The following is a 16707-nucleotide window of genomic DNA, read 5'->3' as shown; positions in this document are numbered from 1 at the left end:
GGGTGAGTTAGTGACATTATGCTTTCCCTCGGAACTGTGAAACGTATCAAACCTTTGAATGGTTATGGTTTTATACACCAGCGTAGAATTTCCCAGCACTTTAAAGAACGAAACTCAGGGGGAAAAAAACACATTTTGGAAAGGTCTTTGATGTGCAGCAACATGTGCGCTGCATATTTGCATATTACAAAAGTATAATTCTGAATTCCACCAAACACTGCATGTTACTTTCTGAACCAGTGATATCGAGATTCGGATGTGCTTTTGTAAGCCAGTCATAGGTCATGTCACGTGATCTCACCAGCCGATGACAGTAGATATTCAGAGCATAGGATACCATAAACAGCAAAAGTTAATGGTTTAAATTTAAATACATAATGTTGCTCAAGAAAAGAAAAGCTTTCACATATAATATTGGTCTCTAAGGTTAATAGGCTGCAAGAGAAGCTCAGCTTTCACATATGATGTTAGCCTTTCATGCATGCATTACACAAGATACGTATATAGCACAAATGGGCCAGTAAAATGTTTAATAACGACATAAATGTCTGATCTTACGGGGTCGAAATTCTTCTAAATAAATCGTCATCAAATAGTGGAATTTTTAAATGAGATTCAAACGCTCTGTGATTAAGAAGTTCATTGTATATTCTCGCACATAGTTCATCTTGCGTAACAGGAAATTTACTTGAAAGTAACGCTTTACAAACTGCCGTTCCAAATATTTTCCCGCGATCTGTTATCAATAGGTTCATTTCAGCAGTTGCCAGAGAGCGCCAGTTAACAGGCGTCACTGCACTTGCGCAGCTATGATAATGTAGGAAGGCTGTATGTTTGTACGTGAAAAACATTAAAATATCTTTCTTAAATTATGACATAAAAGAAACAAGATATCAGAGGATACTCCAAGAGCATCGCAGTATCTTGAACCGTACTAAAATGCATAATTCGGCTTAAAGTGCACATCTGTATGTACAGATCCCAATGAAGTAGGCCTCGTCCTGATGTTAAGCTTTTCACTGTGGTTTTCAGGATGTAAATTCTCTTGGAGTACCAGGACCATATTATCTCATGTTTGGTTCTTTATAATGGCGTAATGCCATATGTGCTAGACAATGACAACATGCACCTTAAATACAGCAAACAATTGAAACTAACCTGTAGTGTGGAATTAAACACTTTGTTTTAAATAAATTGACTGCCACAGTGGAAAATATTATCAGAAGCCAAATTTCTTTAGAAAACCGACAAAAATAACTTCATTGTTCTGCAAAGTGATTAATGCTTAACTGTCAAAAAGGAGGAAATAAAATAAAATCTGAAACTAATAACATATTTTAGCCTTCCGTAACTGTGCGAATGTATTTTAATTCGATTGATAGCTCCCGGCCACAGACATCCATTTTGTTTTCATTTGACATGAGAGCTGTACACGAAGAGGAAACAGCAACATCACTAATTGTCAACATGAGTCTCGTAGAGACTACCCACTTCCCCACTATAACTCAGACTGCTCAGCGCATCAGCCCCGGACCTACAATATTTCCAAACCGGAGCAATACTAGATAGTGGCGTCCCCCTCCCTCGAGTGTTTGAGATAGGACGTCAAAAATTTATAAAGATCAACTTTTCAAATATATGTTTATTTTATAGTGCACGTCTTTCTGAAGATGTCTGATACATTAAACATATTGTTCGAGGAAATATAAGCCATGTTATTTGGTCTTAAGTGTGCCAAAGTGCAGTGCCATGCTTCTTCACACATTATTCTTCTACTGCATGTCACTGTATTTTGCTCTGTGGAACTCATATTCAGGACAGTGGAAATTAAAATGTCATGTGGTGCCTCTCTGCTCCCGGTCAGCCGGTTTGACATCATGCCCCCTTAAAAAAATTCACAATTAATAATGGGTAGGACGATTTGTAACTGGGAAAGCAAGAACTCTTCAGAAAATTAGCACTCCTTATTGCCTATTAGCTAATAAGGTGCCGTTTTGTGTGACATAAAATTAAATACAGGATACATAAAACCAGTAAATATAAGAGACAAGCAAAACAGTACACATTTCTTCAATTCTTAGGTCCCAGCATTTTTTTCTCTCTTATCTTGCTACAGCTTTACATGGTTTGCTTTACTTTCTACGAAAGAATCTTTTACCTAATCAAAGTTCGTCAAAAGTTTTGCTACACGAAAAATCGAAATGTCGTTGTCTACTACTGAAAAGGTTGTCAATACAAATAGTACCCAAGACTGGTGTGATTTCTCGATCTGATCATGTCTATTTTGTCACTGTCTGCCAGATAAAACAAAATAGGTCTTCCTAATCTTGCAGCAGTTGTAACACACACCAAATAAGTAAGACTTTTGGCACAAAAGGTCATTTTTGTAACACTATAGAACATAACTCACAAAGTACCAATATCAAATGCCTATAAGGCCTACTACAAGCAAAAACTTTAAGTTAGAAAACAGTTTCACATTTCATTCATATGCTCCAGTTTCTCAAGCATGTGACCGAAACGAAGTAGTATGAAATTTTTATATAAATTTGGAATTGTTATATTCTTCCATAATTTGTGTTATGTCCCCGTTTCTTCACCGTCCTCATTCTAACAAAGAATCTTCTCGTCACTAATTCTGTAACTATTCCTGCCATTGTCAACACTTATTCTCCAGTTAACTTCACTAACCCTGCCAGAATCACCGGTATAGTTTTCCCGTGATTATTTTTTTCTCAGAATAGAATGTAACTGGCTGCTAGCCGGGGACTGTACAACTGACGCTTACCAGTGTAGCGATCTGGCCAAAAATTTTCTGTCAAAATTTCATTTTCTTGGATACACTGAGAAGATAATCATAATCTTTCTTATCTGTTATTCTTGTTAGTCGTTTATTTCCTCTCTGATAGTCTGAATCTGTGGATTTTGTTAGTAATTATAACAATACTGATCATTCGCAAACCCAGTCAACCACATAGACAAACATTCTTTATTCTGCAGCAATAAATTGCACTTTATTCTTTCAACGTTGGCATTCATCCATTCGGCTTTATTCCACTCATCTCGTATAGCCTCATCCCCTTTTGTCAGCAGGAAAGTTTATTTATAGATGCAATGAGGATTCCCCTGACAAAGACATCAAGTACACTGTGCACGCATTCAAAAACCAACTTAGATTCATTCAGAAATCAGTTTAGAATGTGTTCAAAAATGCTCAAAAACCAACAGGGATGCGTTTAAAATCATATGAATAATCGATAGACCAACGTGCGCCAGATGCTACGCGCTCTGTGAAATAAGCTTTTTTCTTAAAGACTATGCCCCCCAAGGTCCAGGCCCGCTGGCCATTCATGAATCTGGCAGCTTGAGCACGCCAGTAAAATTTTTCTGGGTAGCATCTCACTGCTTGCTACTACTGCTTACACAGCCAATGGCCAAGTTTCTGGAGCCAGAAGTGGGAGAAGGTACTACTCAAACGTGACTCAACTGCACATACGCAGGATCCCACTCGTATCTGCTAAAATGAATCTACTGTAAACAGTTGTGACATCACACTCATGGAGGCAATTTGTTGTTATGAAGCATTGCATAGTCTTGCTAAAGCCTTTCACACATTTTGCCGTTGGCAGACGCTTGTATGAGCACTGCGTTTTATTGTTGTATATGGCGCATTTCCTTTGCAATTTAACTTTTAATTTCATTTTTTTCTCTCGTTCATGTTTTATTGCTGCAGTATTATTCTGCAGCAGCGGGATACAGTAATATCCTTTGTCTGAGTATCAGTTCTCACCAGTCAAAATTACAAAAATTTAACTGCAAACTAAAACAATGAAAAATTCCTGGTTTTCTCCCAGATGAAAAAACTCCCGGGTTTTTCCCGGATCTCCCAGTTGTCCCATGTTGTATACACCCTGTTTGCTGACGTGTGGGTTGTCAGGCAGCCAGGCTATAGCGTAGGCAAACGTATTGCCCTGGTTGAACACATGTATGCAGGTGTGGCCACACAGCTCAGACATGCACAGAACACATGCAATAGGGCCACATGCTGAGTAGTTACCCCTCCTGTGCTTGCTCCAAAGTGAGCTGAGGGATCCCTATGTGGCATTTCTGGAATAGCCCGCTCTACATCACTACTCCATGAAGCAAAGGGCCTGCTACACCACACAGACCACTTGGGTCCTCCAATTCTGCAGCAGCTTTCCTCAACTCTGAGGTTAGGAACTTGCTCTCCAAAACATTCTCAAAACCCACCAACAACTTCCTGGACTAAACACACACACACACACACACACACACACACACACACACACACACACTCCTCCCCCAACACACCCAATCAGCAAGCAGTAATTTTCTGTTCAGTGATATTTTTTCCATTGATAATAGTTCATTACTTACTCATTTTTCTTTTTCATATTTATCTTTCCTTCATTTCAAAAGCTTGACACTGAGCTCTTTAAACCAAGATGCGGATATTTTCAAAGATATTAACTATGAGAGCAACAAAAACTCTTAAGTAAATAAGAACTAATTTATATCCACGAGATCATAACATACTGGCTAATAAATCCAATATTTTAATTTACCTGTAACACACTCATCTTGTGAGTTGCAACTGTAAGTTTTCCTTCTGAACCATGGAAAACATTAAACAGATGTTGTAACAGGTCTTCCAATGCTCCAGGGTCACTACACTGCAGGGCCAAATTACGGCAGGCTGCTGCTGCTTCATCACGAGCCAAGTCATCTTTTGAATGTAGATTTGCTACACAGATATGTAAAATAAAAATTCTTGGTTAAAATTGTTTTACTTAATCTTGTCATACAGGTTGTGTTCAAAACTAAAAAATAATCATAATTACTGCTACTATTACCACTACCACTACTATTACTATAGATGTGTGCAGCTAATAAGGTGGGTAGTGAGGGTGATGCACAGTAGCAAGGGATAATGTAGCTGGTAACCCCTCTAACAATAGCGTCATTTCATCACTTCTGTCCATTTCACGCATTGCTGTGTGCTTTAAACATGTAGTGGCAATTTCTTCTCTAGCATACGTGCGTGGACGATTATATTGTTTGCAGAGTGTTTGTTATGGCTGACAGATGAGAAAAGTACCAAGTGCTACACAAGCAAGCAAGAGCTATAGTGTTCTGCTATGAAATCCAGTGGGTCAGCATCTTTTAAATTGCCAGGGAAGCAGCAGAATCAAAAAAGGAAGTCAGCGATCTGGACAATTTCTCAAAGAACATTTTACATTGGACAATATACGATATGTATGCGAGAGGCGAATACCACAACTGGAAACAATTTAGTTTCCCAGATGAAAAAGAAATTGGATTTTAATGGCAGTTGATGGACAATGCTACAAATATTAAAGGAGATGGGCTTTCGATATTGTAAGGTGAATGATGGGAGAAAATTCCTTATGAAGATGAGTGATATTGTAGCTGCAAGGGCTGTATTTTTAAGAAGAATGCAGTAGATTGAAGACATTGAGATGTCTCGCATTTATTATATAGATGAAACGTAAGTGAACCAAAACCATGAAAGGTTAATGTGCTGTCTTGTGGGGCAGTTGCTATGAGCTTAAATTGAAGGTAAAGAGTTTAAGTTGTTCAGGTAAATAAAAAGCTACATTTTAATTCCTAACTTTTAGTTTTTATCTCAAGCTGCTCAATTTAGAATCCTCTACTATATGAATAATTTTGATCCTGAAGGTTTGGAACCCCACCACCACCACAAACAATTTCTGACCGTTTGAAAGCTATGGGAAAGATCCAAAAGTGTGGAAAATGGGTGTCACATGAATTGAATGAAAGACAGATGGAAAATCAAAAAACCATTTGTCAAATTTTGCTTCAAAGACATGAAAGAAAATAAATTTTGCATCGCACTGTTACTGGCAACAACAAATGGATTTATTTTAAGAAACCTAAATGGGAAAAACATGGGTTAATCCGGGACAACCGTCAACATTGACAGCAAAACCAGATCAATTCGGCAAGAACACAATGCTCTGTGTTTGGCGGTATCAGAAAGGTGTGGTGTATCATGAGCTTCTAAAACCTGGTGAAACTGTGAATACTAATCGCTACAGACAAGAAATGATCAATTTGAACTATGCATTGATCGAAAAATGACCAGAATGGGTCAGAAGAGATGGCAAAGTAATTTTTTTACACGACAATGCACCTGCACACAAAGCAAAACTGGTTCAGGATACAATCAAAACACTTGTCTGGGAGCTGCTACCCCACCTGCCGTATCCACCAGACTTGTCCCCTTCCGATTACCATTTGTTTTCATCAATGGGACACGCTTTAGCTGAGGAACATTTCGATTCCTACGAAGAAGTCAAAAATTGGGTGTCTGATTGGTTTGCTCCAAAGACGAACATTTCTATTGGCATGGTGTCCACAAATTGCCAGACAGGTGGTCAAAATGTATAGAAAGCAATGGTCAGTTGTTTGAATAAAATGTTTTTACTTTTCAATTCAAAATTAGTGTTTCATTTTTACAAAAAATCGCTTATTTCATACCAGTACACCTGGTATATGGTGAGTAGCAATCTACTGTTTTCATAATATTGCCAACTCCTACAAACAGGCATATACACAATAAATCACAGCAGACAGGAACTATATTGGTACAGTACACGAATAAGTGGGAATATATTAATGAAGTAAATTTTCAACTGCATCACCAAACTAAAAGCAACCACAAAGTGAGACACCAAGAAGATACAGATGAATTTAATTCTGATGCGATTCAGAAGCACATCATATTGCAACATTTTGACATCTACAGCAAGCACCACTGCCAAGATAACTAAAATTTCTTAAATACACTGTAAGTGCACAAATCATCATTGATAAACACACATTTGCTGCCATTGGCTGATAGCAGTCAATGTAGCTGCAAGTAGGGGGAATGGGGCCTGCTGAATGACATATCTTGTAAGTTGCAGGACAATTCTAAGCAAGTAGATGACAGCATTTAATACTGCTGTAGTCATCCTACTGCTTGTTTACTACTACTATAGCCCAGTTAAAATTACTTGACACTTGATGTCTGTCACTTGCCCCTATAGTGTTGCCACATCAGCTGCCAGCTACCACTCCATTATAGGTGACATACAACACAGTGCATCATTTCACAAATGCTGTTAATGTGTAACGCTGAGCAAAGTTGGAAGTAGCCGCCACAAGGTATGTCGGAAATGTGAGCTGCTCTGTCGACAGCCAATTTTAAGTGACCAATGACTGAACTGCAGTGGACAACATGTTTCATAGTCTTGAATTTAGTTAGACTAATGTCCTAACCTAACCACAACCTCATGATATGCAACAAATCCAAGAAAACGGCAGTCAACAATCTGTGGCAGAAGTAAAATCACAATTGTTTTGGCCACAGAAATTAAAGCTAACCTTTTCAAGCATCCTAAGAAACAAAAAATTCAGTTATATATATGTGATGCTGAATCATGTTTTGTGCAGAAGTGTCCAGTACAATTTGGTTAGTGTGGTGTATGAAACATGTCCTTTTTTGGAAGTGAACTGACCAACTGTTGTGCTAGTTTGGCAACGACGAATGGTTTGGGTATGACGTTGAGCACTCTGATTAGAGGAAACCAGTTCCAACATGTGAAGTTGGAACTATCAAGTAATTTTAATTGGGCTATACTAGACTAGCACCACGTACAGGGCTGTCTGTTATTGCCAGAAACCACAAAGGTGTAAGTCTGCTACCATTACTCATGTTGTTACACCACCTGATTTACGCTTGTGTATCATTTACAGTCTTTTAAGTTCTCAGCAGACTCAGAATTATTCTGTTGCTCCAGCTGACTGTATCACTAGGGACGTATCTACAACCCACCTGATACTACTTTGTAGACTATACCATAGTCGCCGGTTGGCTCATAAGTTCCTTAGTTGATTGTGCCATTAGTTGAGCACTGAACTTGTAGCCATTGTAGCTGATTGCTTTGATGCACATTCACTATGATATTTTATCTGTTCATTAAATCATGCCATTAACAGACACGTAATCTCATTCTAACCAACTCCCAGTTTACTCTGGGGTAACAATGCTTACTTTATTGTGTATACCCGTATTAATTTGCTTGAAATGTTGTCCATGTGTGTTCCAGTCCTTGTTCCATCTTTATTGTGTCACTAATCTGATGTATCCTCGTGACTACCATATTAAGGACACACTACTACTTGGCCAAATAGTGGTAAAAGTGAGAATGTCAATAGCGGTACATATGCGCAGACTGTGTGAAGACTTTGTGGCTTTCAGTGTCTTCTGCTGTCATGCAGACTTAATTACCCAGGAATGACAGTACACATCATGCTCTACTTCCACTGTAAATTGAATTTCTGTATGTGTGCTGTTGAAGTGTTAATGAAACTTATGGAAATATATCTCCTCAATAGGCCATGTAATAAAATCATTGTTTATATATCAAAACCTGTACTTGGGGGATTTGGATTACAAAAGTGAGGTGACTTCAAAGACTTCTATGGAAATAACCACTGCATCATGTCACTATCTGTGTCCTTATCAGGTTCCACAGTTTGCCTGCTGAATATTTTGCAGAAGACATGGGTAAAAAACAATACCATTAACAATTAGTTTTGGAAACTCGATTACCCGCAGAATTTGGACACACTATAAATTTTCTAACAAATGGGAGCTCTGAATAAGCTGCTTAGATGTGACAAAATTTACACTCTAGACTCTTTGGGTGAAGCTGGTGTCATTCCAAGTGTCCTGGTCACTAGTCATCCACAGTTCCTTAAAGACTGGGTCACGTAACAGATAATTTATCTTCTGTTCATAAATCCCAGCGTCCAATGCCATAGTAGGAATATCTTACTCACTGGCATAAAAACAATATCTCCGTTCCTCCTGATTTAGAAAATTGTTCTGAATTCTTCACAAATTATATTTCACTTTGCAGGATTGGCAAGCTGTATAACTCCTACTGTTTCTCACATGGTTTTTCTGCATTAATTGAAAGTGGCAGGTGGTCAGACACTTTCCACTGTTTCAATTATTTATTCTCTGCTTCTGCTCCTGAGAGCTAGTGTAAGACTTATTACTCCTGTTAATACATTTGACATAACTTCAATTCACACTATGATCTTTCAATACAGTACTCTCACATCTCTTATTTCCAATCTTGAGAAGCCTGAGTCTTTCACTGCACACACCTGCACCCTGTTGATTGTGTTATCTGCTACTGATGCTTTAATAACAATCCCAAAAGTTACTTGTCCATAATACAATGTTAGTCTAACCAAATATAACATGTCCATATCTTTTCAATTGTGTTGTACTGGTATTGATATGGAGAGGGGGGTCAATGCCTCATTGTACACTTTTGCTGCTATGCAGTCCAGCTCATTATGGTATCTTAACTGTTTTGGGATTTGAGTTTGTCCACTCTTTGGTTTCATATAATAGCCCAAAGCCATTGTATATTTTCTTTTTTCTTTTATAGTATTCCACTCGGGAATTTTCTCCCTTTCTAAATGACAACTGACATTATCCATGACACTAACACAACATGCCTCTAGATCACAGAATTCTAAACCAGTCGGACAAACAACACTTTTCTGAAAATCATCTAAGTCAGTAATATGTTTTACTTAAACTGCTTTCTTTTCTTGGAGACATAACTTCCTTTTTTATTAATGGTTTCAATTTCCCTAACTTTTGTACACATTCACTGGACATTTCAAAGCAGAACATAATACACTTTTGTTTACAATCACTTCCTTTCATCTGCCCCTGTATATATCAATACTCACCATAGTAGCTCACAAACCAAAAACAACATAGAATAATAATAATAATAATAATAATAATAATAATAATAATAGAGCAGCAGCAGCAGCAGTAGTAGCAGTAGTAATGGATAAGGGAAATCAAAGTTCTCTAAGTGAACGAATAATGCTTGCAAAGGAGAAATGACACTGCAACAACAGTGAATGTTTAGAACGCTGGGCAAAAGGAATAGTTTTCCATTGACAACTACAAATGAAGAGAGCATTAGGGATGGGAGAATGGACAATCCTTTCCCCACTATCACACATGCTACTCCCTCATCCAATGCCAAATTTAGTGATGTTGATAAATTATGGGAACTACAACTGTCACACCTTGTTACATATACACAATGAAAGGTTCACTCTTGTTTTATTATTTTGCTTCATTTTTTTCTTTTACACATTGTGTAAATTTTAGTAAGAATTTCATTTGATTTTATCAAGGCATGTTTATATCAACATTTTTTTATGCTGGGATAATTCACTGTTGGCAGCATAGTAAACTGCATGCTGGGGCAACAGTTTCCTCTTCCTTCCACTCTACTCAGAGTTGCATACAAAGTGTACACACAAAGCATCATGTGTATTATTTGTGACTGGAGTTTCATTTTATTATACAAACTCTGTTTATTAAATAGAAATTAACCACAAAGCAATGGCTTCAATATTATGTGGCCACGTTCAGTGAACTTAAACTTTTTACAATTTCCCTCTACCCTGATCCTTGGTCTAGAGTGAGAATATGCTTACTTCACTTTATCACAGTCTGCTACATAGGGTCTACTGCATAGAAAGTCTGATGTAGTTAGTTTAGGTAATACTGAAGAGCCTCAATACCAGGTGCCATATATTACAAATGTTCTTTAAAATCAAAATTCTCCCACTGAGTTACAAACTTGTTCGTGTTAGTATGGCTCTTCTCGGCATGTCACATATCTTGGTTTGTCATGTAACTATAATCATTTTATTTAGACAGACAACATTCCGTACAAAACAGAGATCTTACATTACATAAATCTGATATGTTTCAATACAAAGTAATATAAACTACTAATAAGTAATAATGTTTAAAAATGTTATACCTGCTAGGTTTTTTCCAATGTCTTTTGCATACTGACTCAGGTCAATGGAAAGACCCACCAAAACATATCCAATACATTCTAAAATTACTTCTGGATTTCTCAGCATTGCTTTCTGCATAGCAGGAAGCAAAGTTTGTTTAAACTCTTCATGTGTAACATGTTTGAGTAATGGTCGTGATTCCTCAATCAGAAATAGTGATGGTTTTGTTTTGCAGCTAATAGCTACTTTAATAAAAATGTCTAACAAGTGTGCCTGCAACATAAGTTGATGATACAGTAAAGTCAATTTACACTTATTCCAAAGTTATGTACGTAATCCATTACAATTATGATATGCTACTGTAATGCCACATGTATATAAAACACAAAGCAGGGAATCATTAAAGAAAATCAATGTTTTGTCAGATGCAAGAAGGTTAGAACTGTGCCTTACTTATTTGAAGAATGTGTTAATGAAAAATAGAGAGTAACAACAACATCCACTTTTCATTTTACATTATGACTAATTTTATTTTAACTGAGCAGATATAGTCTTTCAAGCCAAGATATGTTTACAATGTAAGTTAGGCATTTAATCTGTATTCTCTATTCTTAAGTATGAAACTATCCCTAATTACATAAAGCAACTTCACAGAACAGGTCACCAATGACACTGTGAAATGCTTAGGCAACAAGATACCAGGTTGGTAGGTTGGTTTAAAAGAGGGAGGGAGAGGGACCAAACTGCGAGATGATCGGTCCCTTGTTCCCGGTGAAATAACTACACAAGGGAAAGAAGTAAAAAAAAGGGGATGTACAGCACAATAACGGCAGAAAGGAAGAACCAGAAGAATGACAGGAGGACAACTAACACTAACAGGAAAAGAAAACCAGAGAGAGAAGCAAGAAACAGGTAGAAGGGGTAAAAACAAGAGAGCTTGTGGATGGCTTCCTGTAGGTGCTGCTCAGCAACACCAGTAATAGCGGACCAGTATGAAATACAGAAGTTGTCTGCATACAGAGAAGATGAGACAGACAGCCCTACAGCTGCTGCTAGACCATTAACGGCCACTAAAGATAGAGATACATTCAATACAGAGCCCTGGGGGATCCCATTCTGGATATGGGAAGAACTATGGGAGGCACCAAATTGGACATGAAAAGTACGAAGCAACAGGAAATTTTGGATACAAATCGGGAGCGGGCCTCGCAGAACCAACTCGTATAATGTGGCAAGGATATGATGTCGCCACGTCGCGTCATACACTTTTCTTAAATAAAAAAGACGGCAACCAGGTGTTGGTGTGTGGAAAAGGTTATTCGGACGGCACACTCGAGGGACACAAGATTATCAGTGGTAGGGCGACCCTGGAAGAAGCCGCCTCGACATGGAGCCAGTACACCACACGACTCCAGGACCTAACCCTACAGTCGACACATCATACGTTCCAGTAGCTTACAAAGAAGATTGGTGAGGCTGATGGGCTGGTAGCTATCCGCATCAATTGGATTTTTACCGAGTTTGAGCACTGGAATATCGGTGCTCTCCCACCACTGTGATGGAAAGACACCATCGCACCAGACCCAGTTGAAGATGACGAGGCAATGTCTGACTAGACGAGAGATTTTCAATCATCTGACTGTGGATCAGATTTGGCCCAAGAGCTGTGTCGGGGCAATGTGCAAGAGCACTGAGCAGCTCCCACTCCGTAAATGGAGTGTTAGAGGATTCACTGTGGTGTGTAGTGAACAAGACGACTTTCCCTTCCAGCCACTATTTAAGAGTGCAAAAAGCTGTGGGTTAATTCTCTCAACCTAAAGAGCAAGGGATTGTGTTTTCTGCCACAGAAACGACAGTGGTAGTCACCTGCTCAACCATGACATCGATGTTCCCGTGTGGGGGAGATTCAACGGTGACAGCTTTCCCAGTCCACCTTGTTTAAGGCCCATATGGGCAGGCGTCCATGGGCCTGACGTCGGGGCAGTAACAGGTCATCATGTGCTCCCCAGTGGATAGATGGGAGAAGTCCTGGGCTGCAAATTGATAAATCAATGACCGAGTAACTACCATGAGCCACGATGAAATGTCTGGCGGCCCCAGTATTTAAGATGCAGAGGTCGAACTGAGACAGTGAAGTTTCGACATCTCTGCCTCGGCCAGTAAGCACGGTGCCTCTCCCCAAGAGGTTACAGGTGTTAAAATCTCCCGAAAGTAGAAAAGGTTTGGGGAGTTGAGCAATAAGTGCAGTTAATACATTCAGGGATACTGCACCATGTGGAGGAAGATATACGTTGCAGACAGTTATTTCCTGTGTCGTCCTTATTCTAACAGCCACAGCTTGAAGAGGGGTTTGAAGGGGCACAGTTTCACTACAGATTGAGTTTAGGACATAAACGCAAACACCACCTGACACTAGATTACAGTCGCTATGGTTCCTGTAGTATCCCTTATAGCTGTGGATGGCAGGGGTCCGCATTGCCGGGAACCAGGTTTCTGGAGGGCAATGCAGAAAGCAAGTGTAAAGCTTTACACTTATCATAGCTCAGTTAGGTGATGGAAAAAAACGCCTCATTTTCACTGGAGGATGATGTCATCTTAAGACTGGGAAGGCATGGAACATTCAACAAGGTATTTACACCTCAGGGTCACCTGCTGCCACCAACTTTTTGCCTGAGCAATCTATATCCTTTGTGCCTGAGGGTCCAGCGAGATCTAGGTCCTCAATGGACATCAGAATCTCCACCTCATACGCAGACGCAGAGCTTGTAGGCAGCAGAAGTGTTGGTGTTACCGCAATTCCCTTGGTCTTGGGGACCTTCTTTTTGGATTTTTCTCACTCCTCCTTGGGTTTCCTTGGCTGGGAGGACTTCACTGATTCAGTCTCCGGGACTGAGGATGAGTGTAAGGCGCTATGAAGAGCTGCTTTTAGGCTCTTCAGCCACCAGCGAATGTCATCTTTCCCACTAGCAGAAACCTGGGAAGGAGTGACTCAAGAGACACCCCTCCTAGTGAGAGGAGTCAAAGAGGACTAGAGGACTTCTACGGCTCAAAAGTGGGGACTGATACCCCCAGTGGTTTGGGGAGTGTTGTTCCCAAAGTAGGTGGTGCAGGAGCAACAGGGAGGAAAGTGCCCCCAATCATCAAGGTGGCAGGTGTAGTCTTCTGGTTCTGAGAGGCGACAGGAATGTGAGGAACTGATGGGGTGACAACTGTACTCGTGGCTGCAGCGTACAAGGTGGTCATAGCCAAAGGATGTAGGCACTCAAATTTCCTCTTAGCCTCAGTGTAGGTCGGTCAGTCCAGGGTCTTATAGTCCATGATTTTTCTCTCTTTCTGTAAAATTCTGCAGTCTAGCAAGCAAGGTGAATGATGCTATCTGCAATTGACACAGATGGGAAGCAGGGCACATGGAGTATTGGGATGTGATTGATAGGCATCCGCAATCTCGACATGTGATGCTGGAAGTACAGCAGGAAGACAAATGGCCAAACTTCCAGCACTTAATGCATGGTTTGACGTCACAGTGGTAGACCATCACCTTGACCTTCTCGTGCAATGTATCACCATCGAAGGCCAAGATGAAGGCACCGGTGGCAACCTGATTATCCCTCTAACCACAATGGATGCGCCAGACGAAATGAACACCTCATTACTCTAAATTGGCGCACACCTCATCGTCAGACTGCAGAAGCAGGTCCCTGTGGAATATAATAACCTGGGGCATATTTATGCTCTTATGAGGAGTGATGGTAACAGAAACATCCCTCAACTTGCCACAAGTGAGTAATGCCTGTGACTGGGCAGAGGATGCTGCTTTCAGCAAGACTGACCTAGAGTGCATTTTGGACAAGCTCTCAGTCTCCCCTAGCTTGTCCTCCAAATGCTCCACAAAAAACTGAGGCTTCATGAACATGAAAGATTCCCCATCAACTCTCTTACATACGAGGTACCAGGGTGAATAAGCTTCACTGCCATCCTTAGCCTGGCGTTCCTCCCACAGTGTGGCCAGCGAGCCCAACACCCTAGGGAGATGGCCATCTACTCCATGACATATGTGGGGAGTTAACAGTGCAGGCATCGGCAGAGTGATCCATGTGTTGCCAGGGGGCCACAATCCCTCAACAGGGTACATGGCAGCCCCATCACAATGGACTGACTACCGTGCAGGATATGAGATGCAAAGAAGTCCATGGTCATCGCAGGGGCAGAAAGCGACACTACATGGTGCATGGTGGAAAACACACCCAGGAAGGTGTCCTCGCTCAAGAGATGGGGAATGAGCGGGACTGTAATGTGACGACGAGACAGTGGGCTAAAGATCCAATGTATGATGGACACAATGCAATATGTAAGGCGCGCTTCCCCAATCGGCTCACTCTTTGGGAAAATTTAGAAGGATGGAGGTCATACCCAGGGGACCATCACATAAAGGCCAAAATGTGCGAGACTCCTTTTAGCCGTCTCTTACAACAGGCAGGAATACCTCAGGCCAATTCTAACCCCCGGACCCACAGGGGGTAAGTTACCAGGAAGAAAAATATAATGTAACATATGGATTATAATTTAGACAGAATATCAATCTTACCTTAAATTTATTAAATAAATCTGTTTTCTTCATACATGTCAAGTACTGTATAAGGCATGATCCAAGAACTAGGACATGAGCTCCAGGATCCAGATTTGTAATTGCATTTACATACAGTTCTTCGCATTCCTTAACAGATTTCCAAGTTGTTGAAAGGAGGTGATACGCCTTATGACTCTTCTTAGGACGCCTTGCAGCCACAACTATATTTAGAAGCATTGCTTGTACTTCAATCAGGCGTCTAAACTCTGCTTTTGTATTATCTGAACAGTTCTTAAATCCATGCTGCACCAATAAACAAGACCATCCCAAAGCGAATAAACCTGTCTGGGATGTACTGGCACTGTAACCCGAGAAATATCAAGCTTTCCATCACAGAGATAAAACAAACAGAAAGCAATAACAAAATTAACAACATTGTGAGAAGGTCACCTCAGCAGGAAGTCACATTTCTTAAAAATCATGCAAAAATGGAATCTATAAACAAATAACAACCCACCTTTAATATGCATACAGTGGTATTTAATAGTAAGATAATGTAACAACAATACTAGGAAAAGTATAGATTGCTAAGTACAGTAAAGATGACCCTTTGAGTTGGATAGGCACAATGAAAAGACTGTTATAAATCGTAGCTTTCGACCAAAGCCTTCTTCAGCAAAGAAAAAAAAAAAACACACACACACACACATCCCTACATCTCTCAACATCAAGTGCTGCATGGAACTGATGTTGCAAATCATGTGAACTTCTGTACACAGGCATTAAGACACGATACTCTGGAAATTTCATGTATCTTGTTTACGGATAAAGCAAAATTTACTAATCGTAGTCAAATAAATCTCAGTAACATGCACTACTGGTCTGTTGACAATTCCCATGGGCTTCATCAGCTGGAAGGTTACTATACATAGAGTTTAAGCATGTGTTGAGGAATAGTGCACCAGTCACCTCATAGGCACATTGTTTGTGGACAGAACACAAATCATGGCCAAGTATCTTCAAGGATTATTTCCAAATTAATGGATTGGACAAAGAGGACCTGTAACTTGGCCAGCCCATGCTCCACATCTGAAGTTATTGGATTCTTTTTTATGGTGGAAGCTGAAAGACACTGTCTACACGAACACATCAATGACACATGATGGTATGTAATGTATTACTGCTGCTTGTGCCACAACTTCTGCTGAAATGCTAGAATATGTGCAGCAATCATT

At 39.9% G+C, this 16707-nt stretch overlaps 1 protein-coding gene across 1 annotated transcript in view; it reads right to left on the bottom strand.

Moving 5' to 3' along the window:
• Positions 1-16707, bottom strand: part of LOC126273901 (eIF-2-alpha kinase activator GCN1) — a 225651-nt gene that overhangs the window by 187627 nt on the left and 21317 nt on the right. The window contains exons 4-6 of the mRNA XM_049977066.1: positions 15491-15833; positions 10926-11178; positions 4587-4765 (exon numbers count right to left, since the gene is read on the bottom strand). Of these exons, the coding sequence (XP_049833023.1) occupies positions 4587-4765; positions 10926-11178; positions 15491-15833 (775 nt within the window). The remainder of the gene's footprint in view (positions 1-4586; positions 4766-10925; positions 11179-15490; positions 15834-16707) is intronic.

Source organism: Schistocerca gregaria, chromosome 1 (genome assembly GCF_023897955.1).
Source record: "Schistocerca gregaria isolate iqSchGreg1 chromosome 1, iqSchGreg1.2, whole genome shotgun sequence".
Lineage (NCBI taxonomy): Eukaryota > Metazoa > Arthropoda > Insecta > Orthoptera > Acrididae > Schistocerca > Schistocerca gregaria.
Note: the sequence above shows the minus strand (reverse complement) of the source record. Positions and strands in the feature narration are given on the sequence as shown.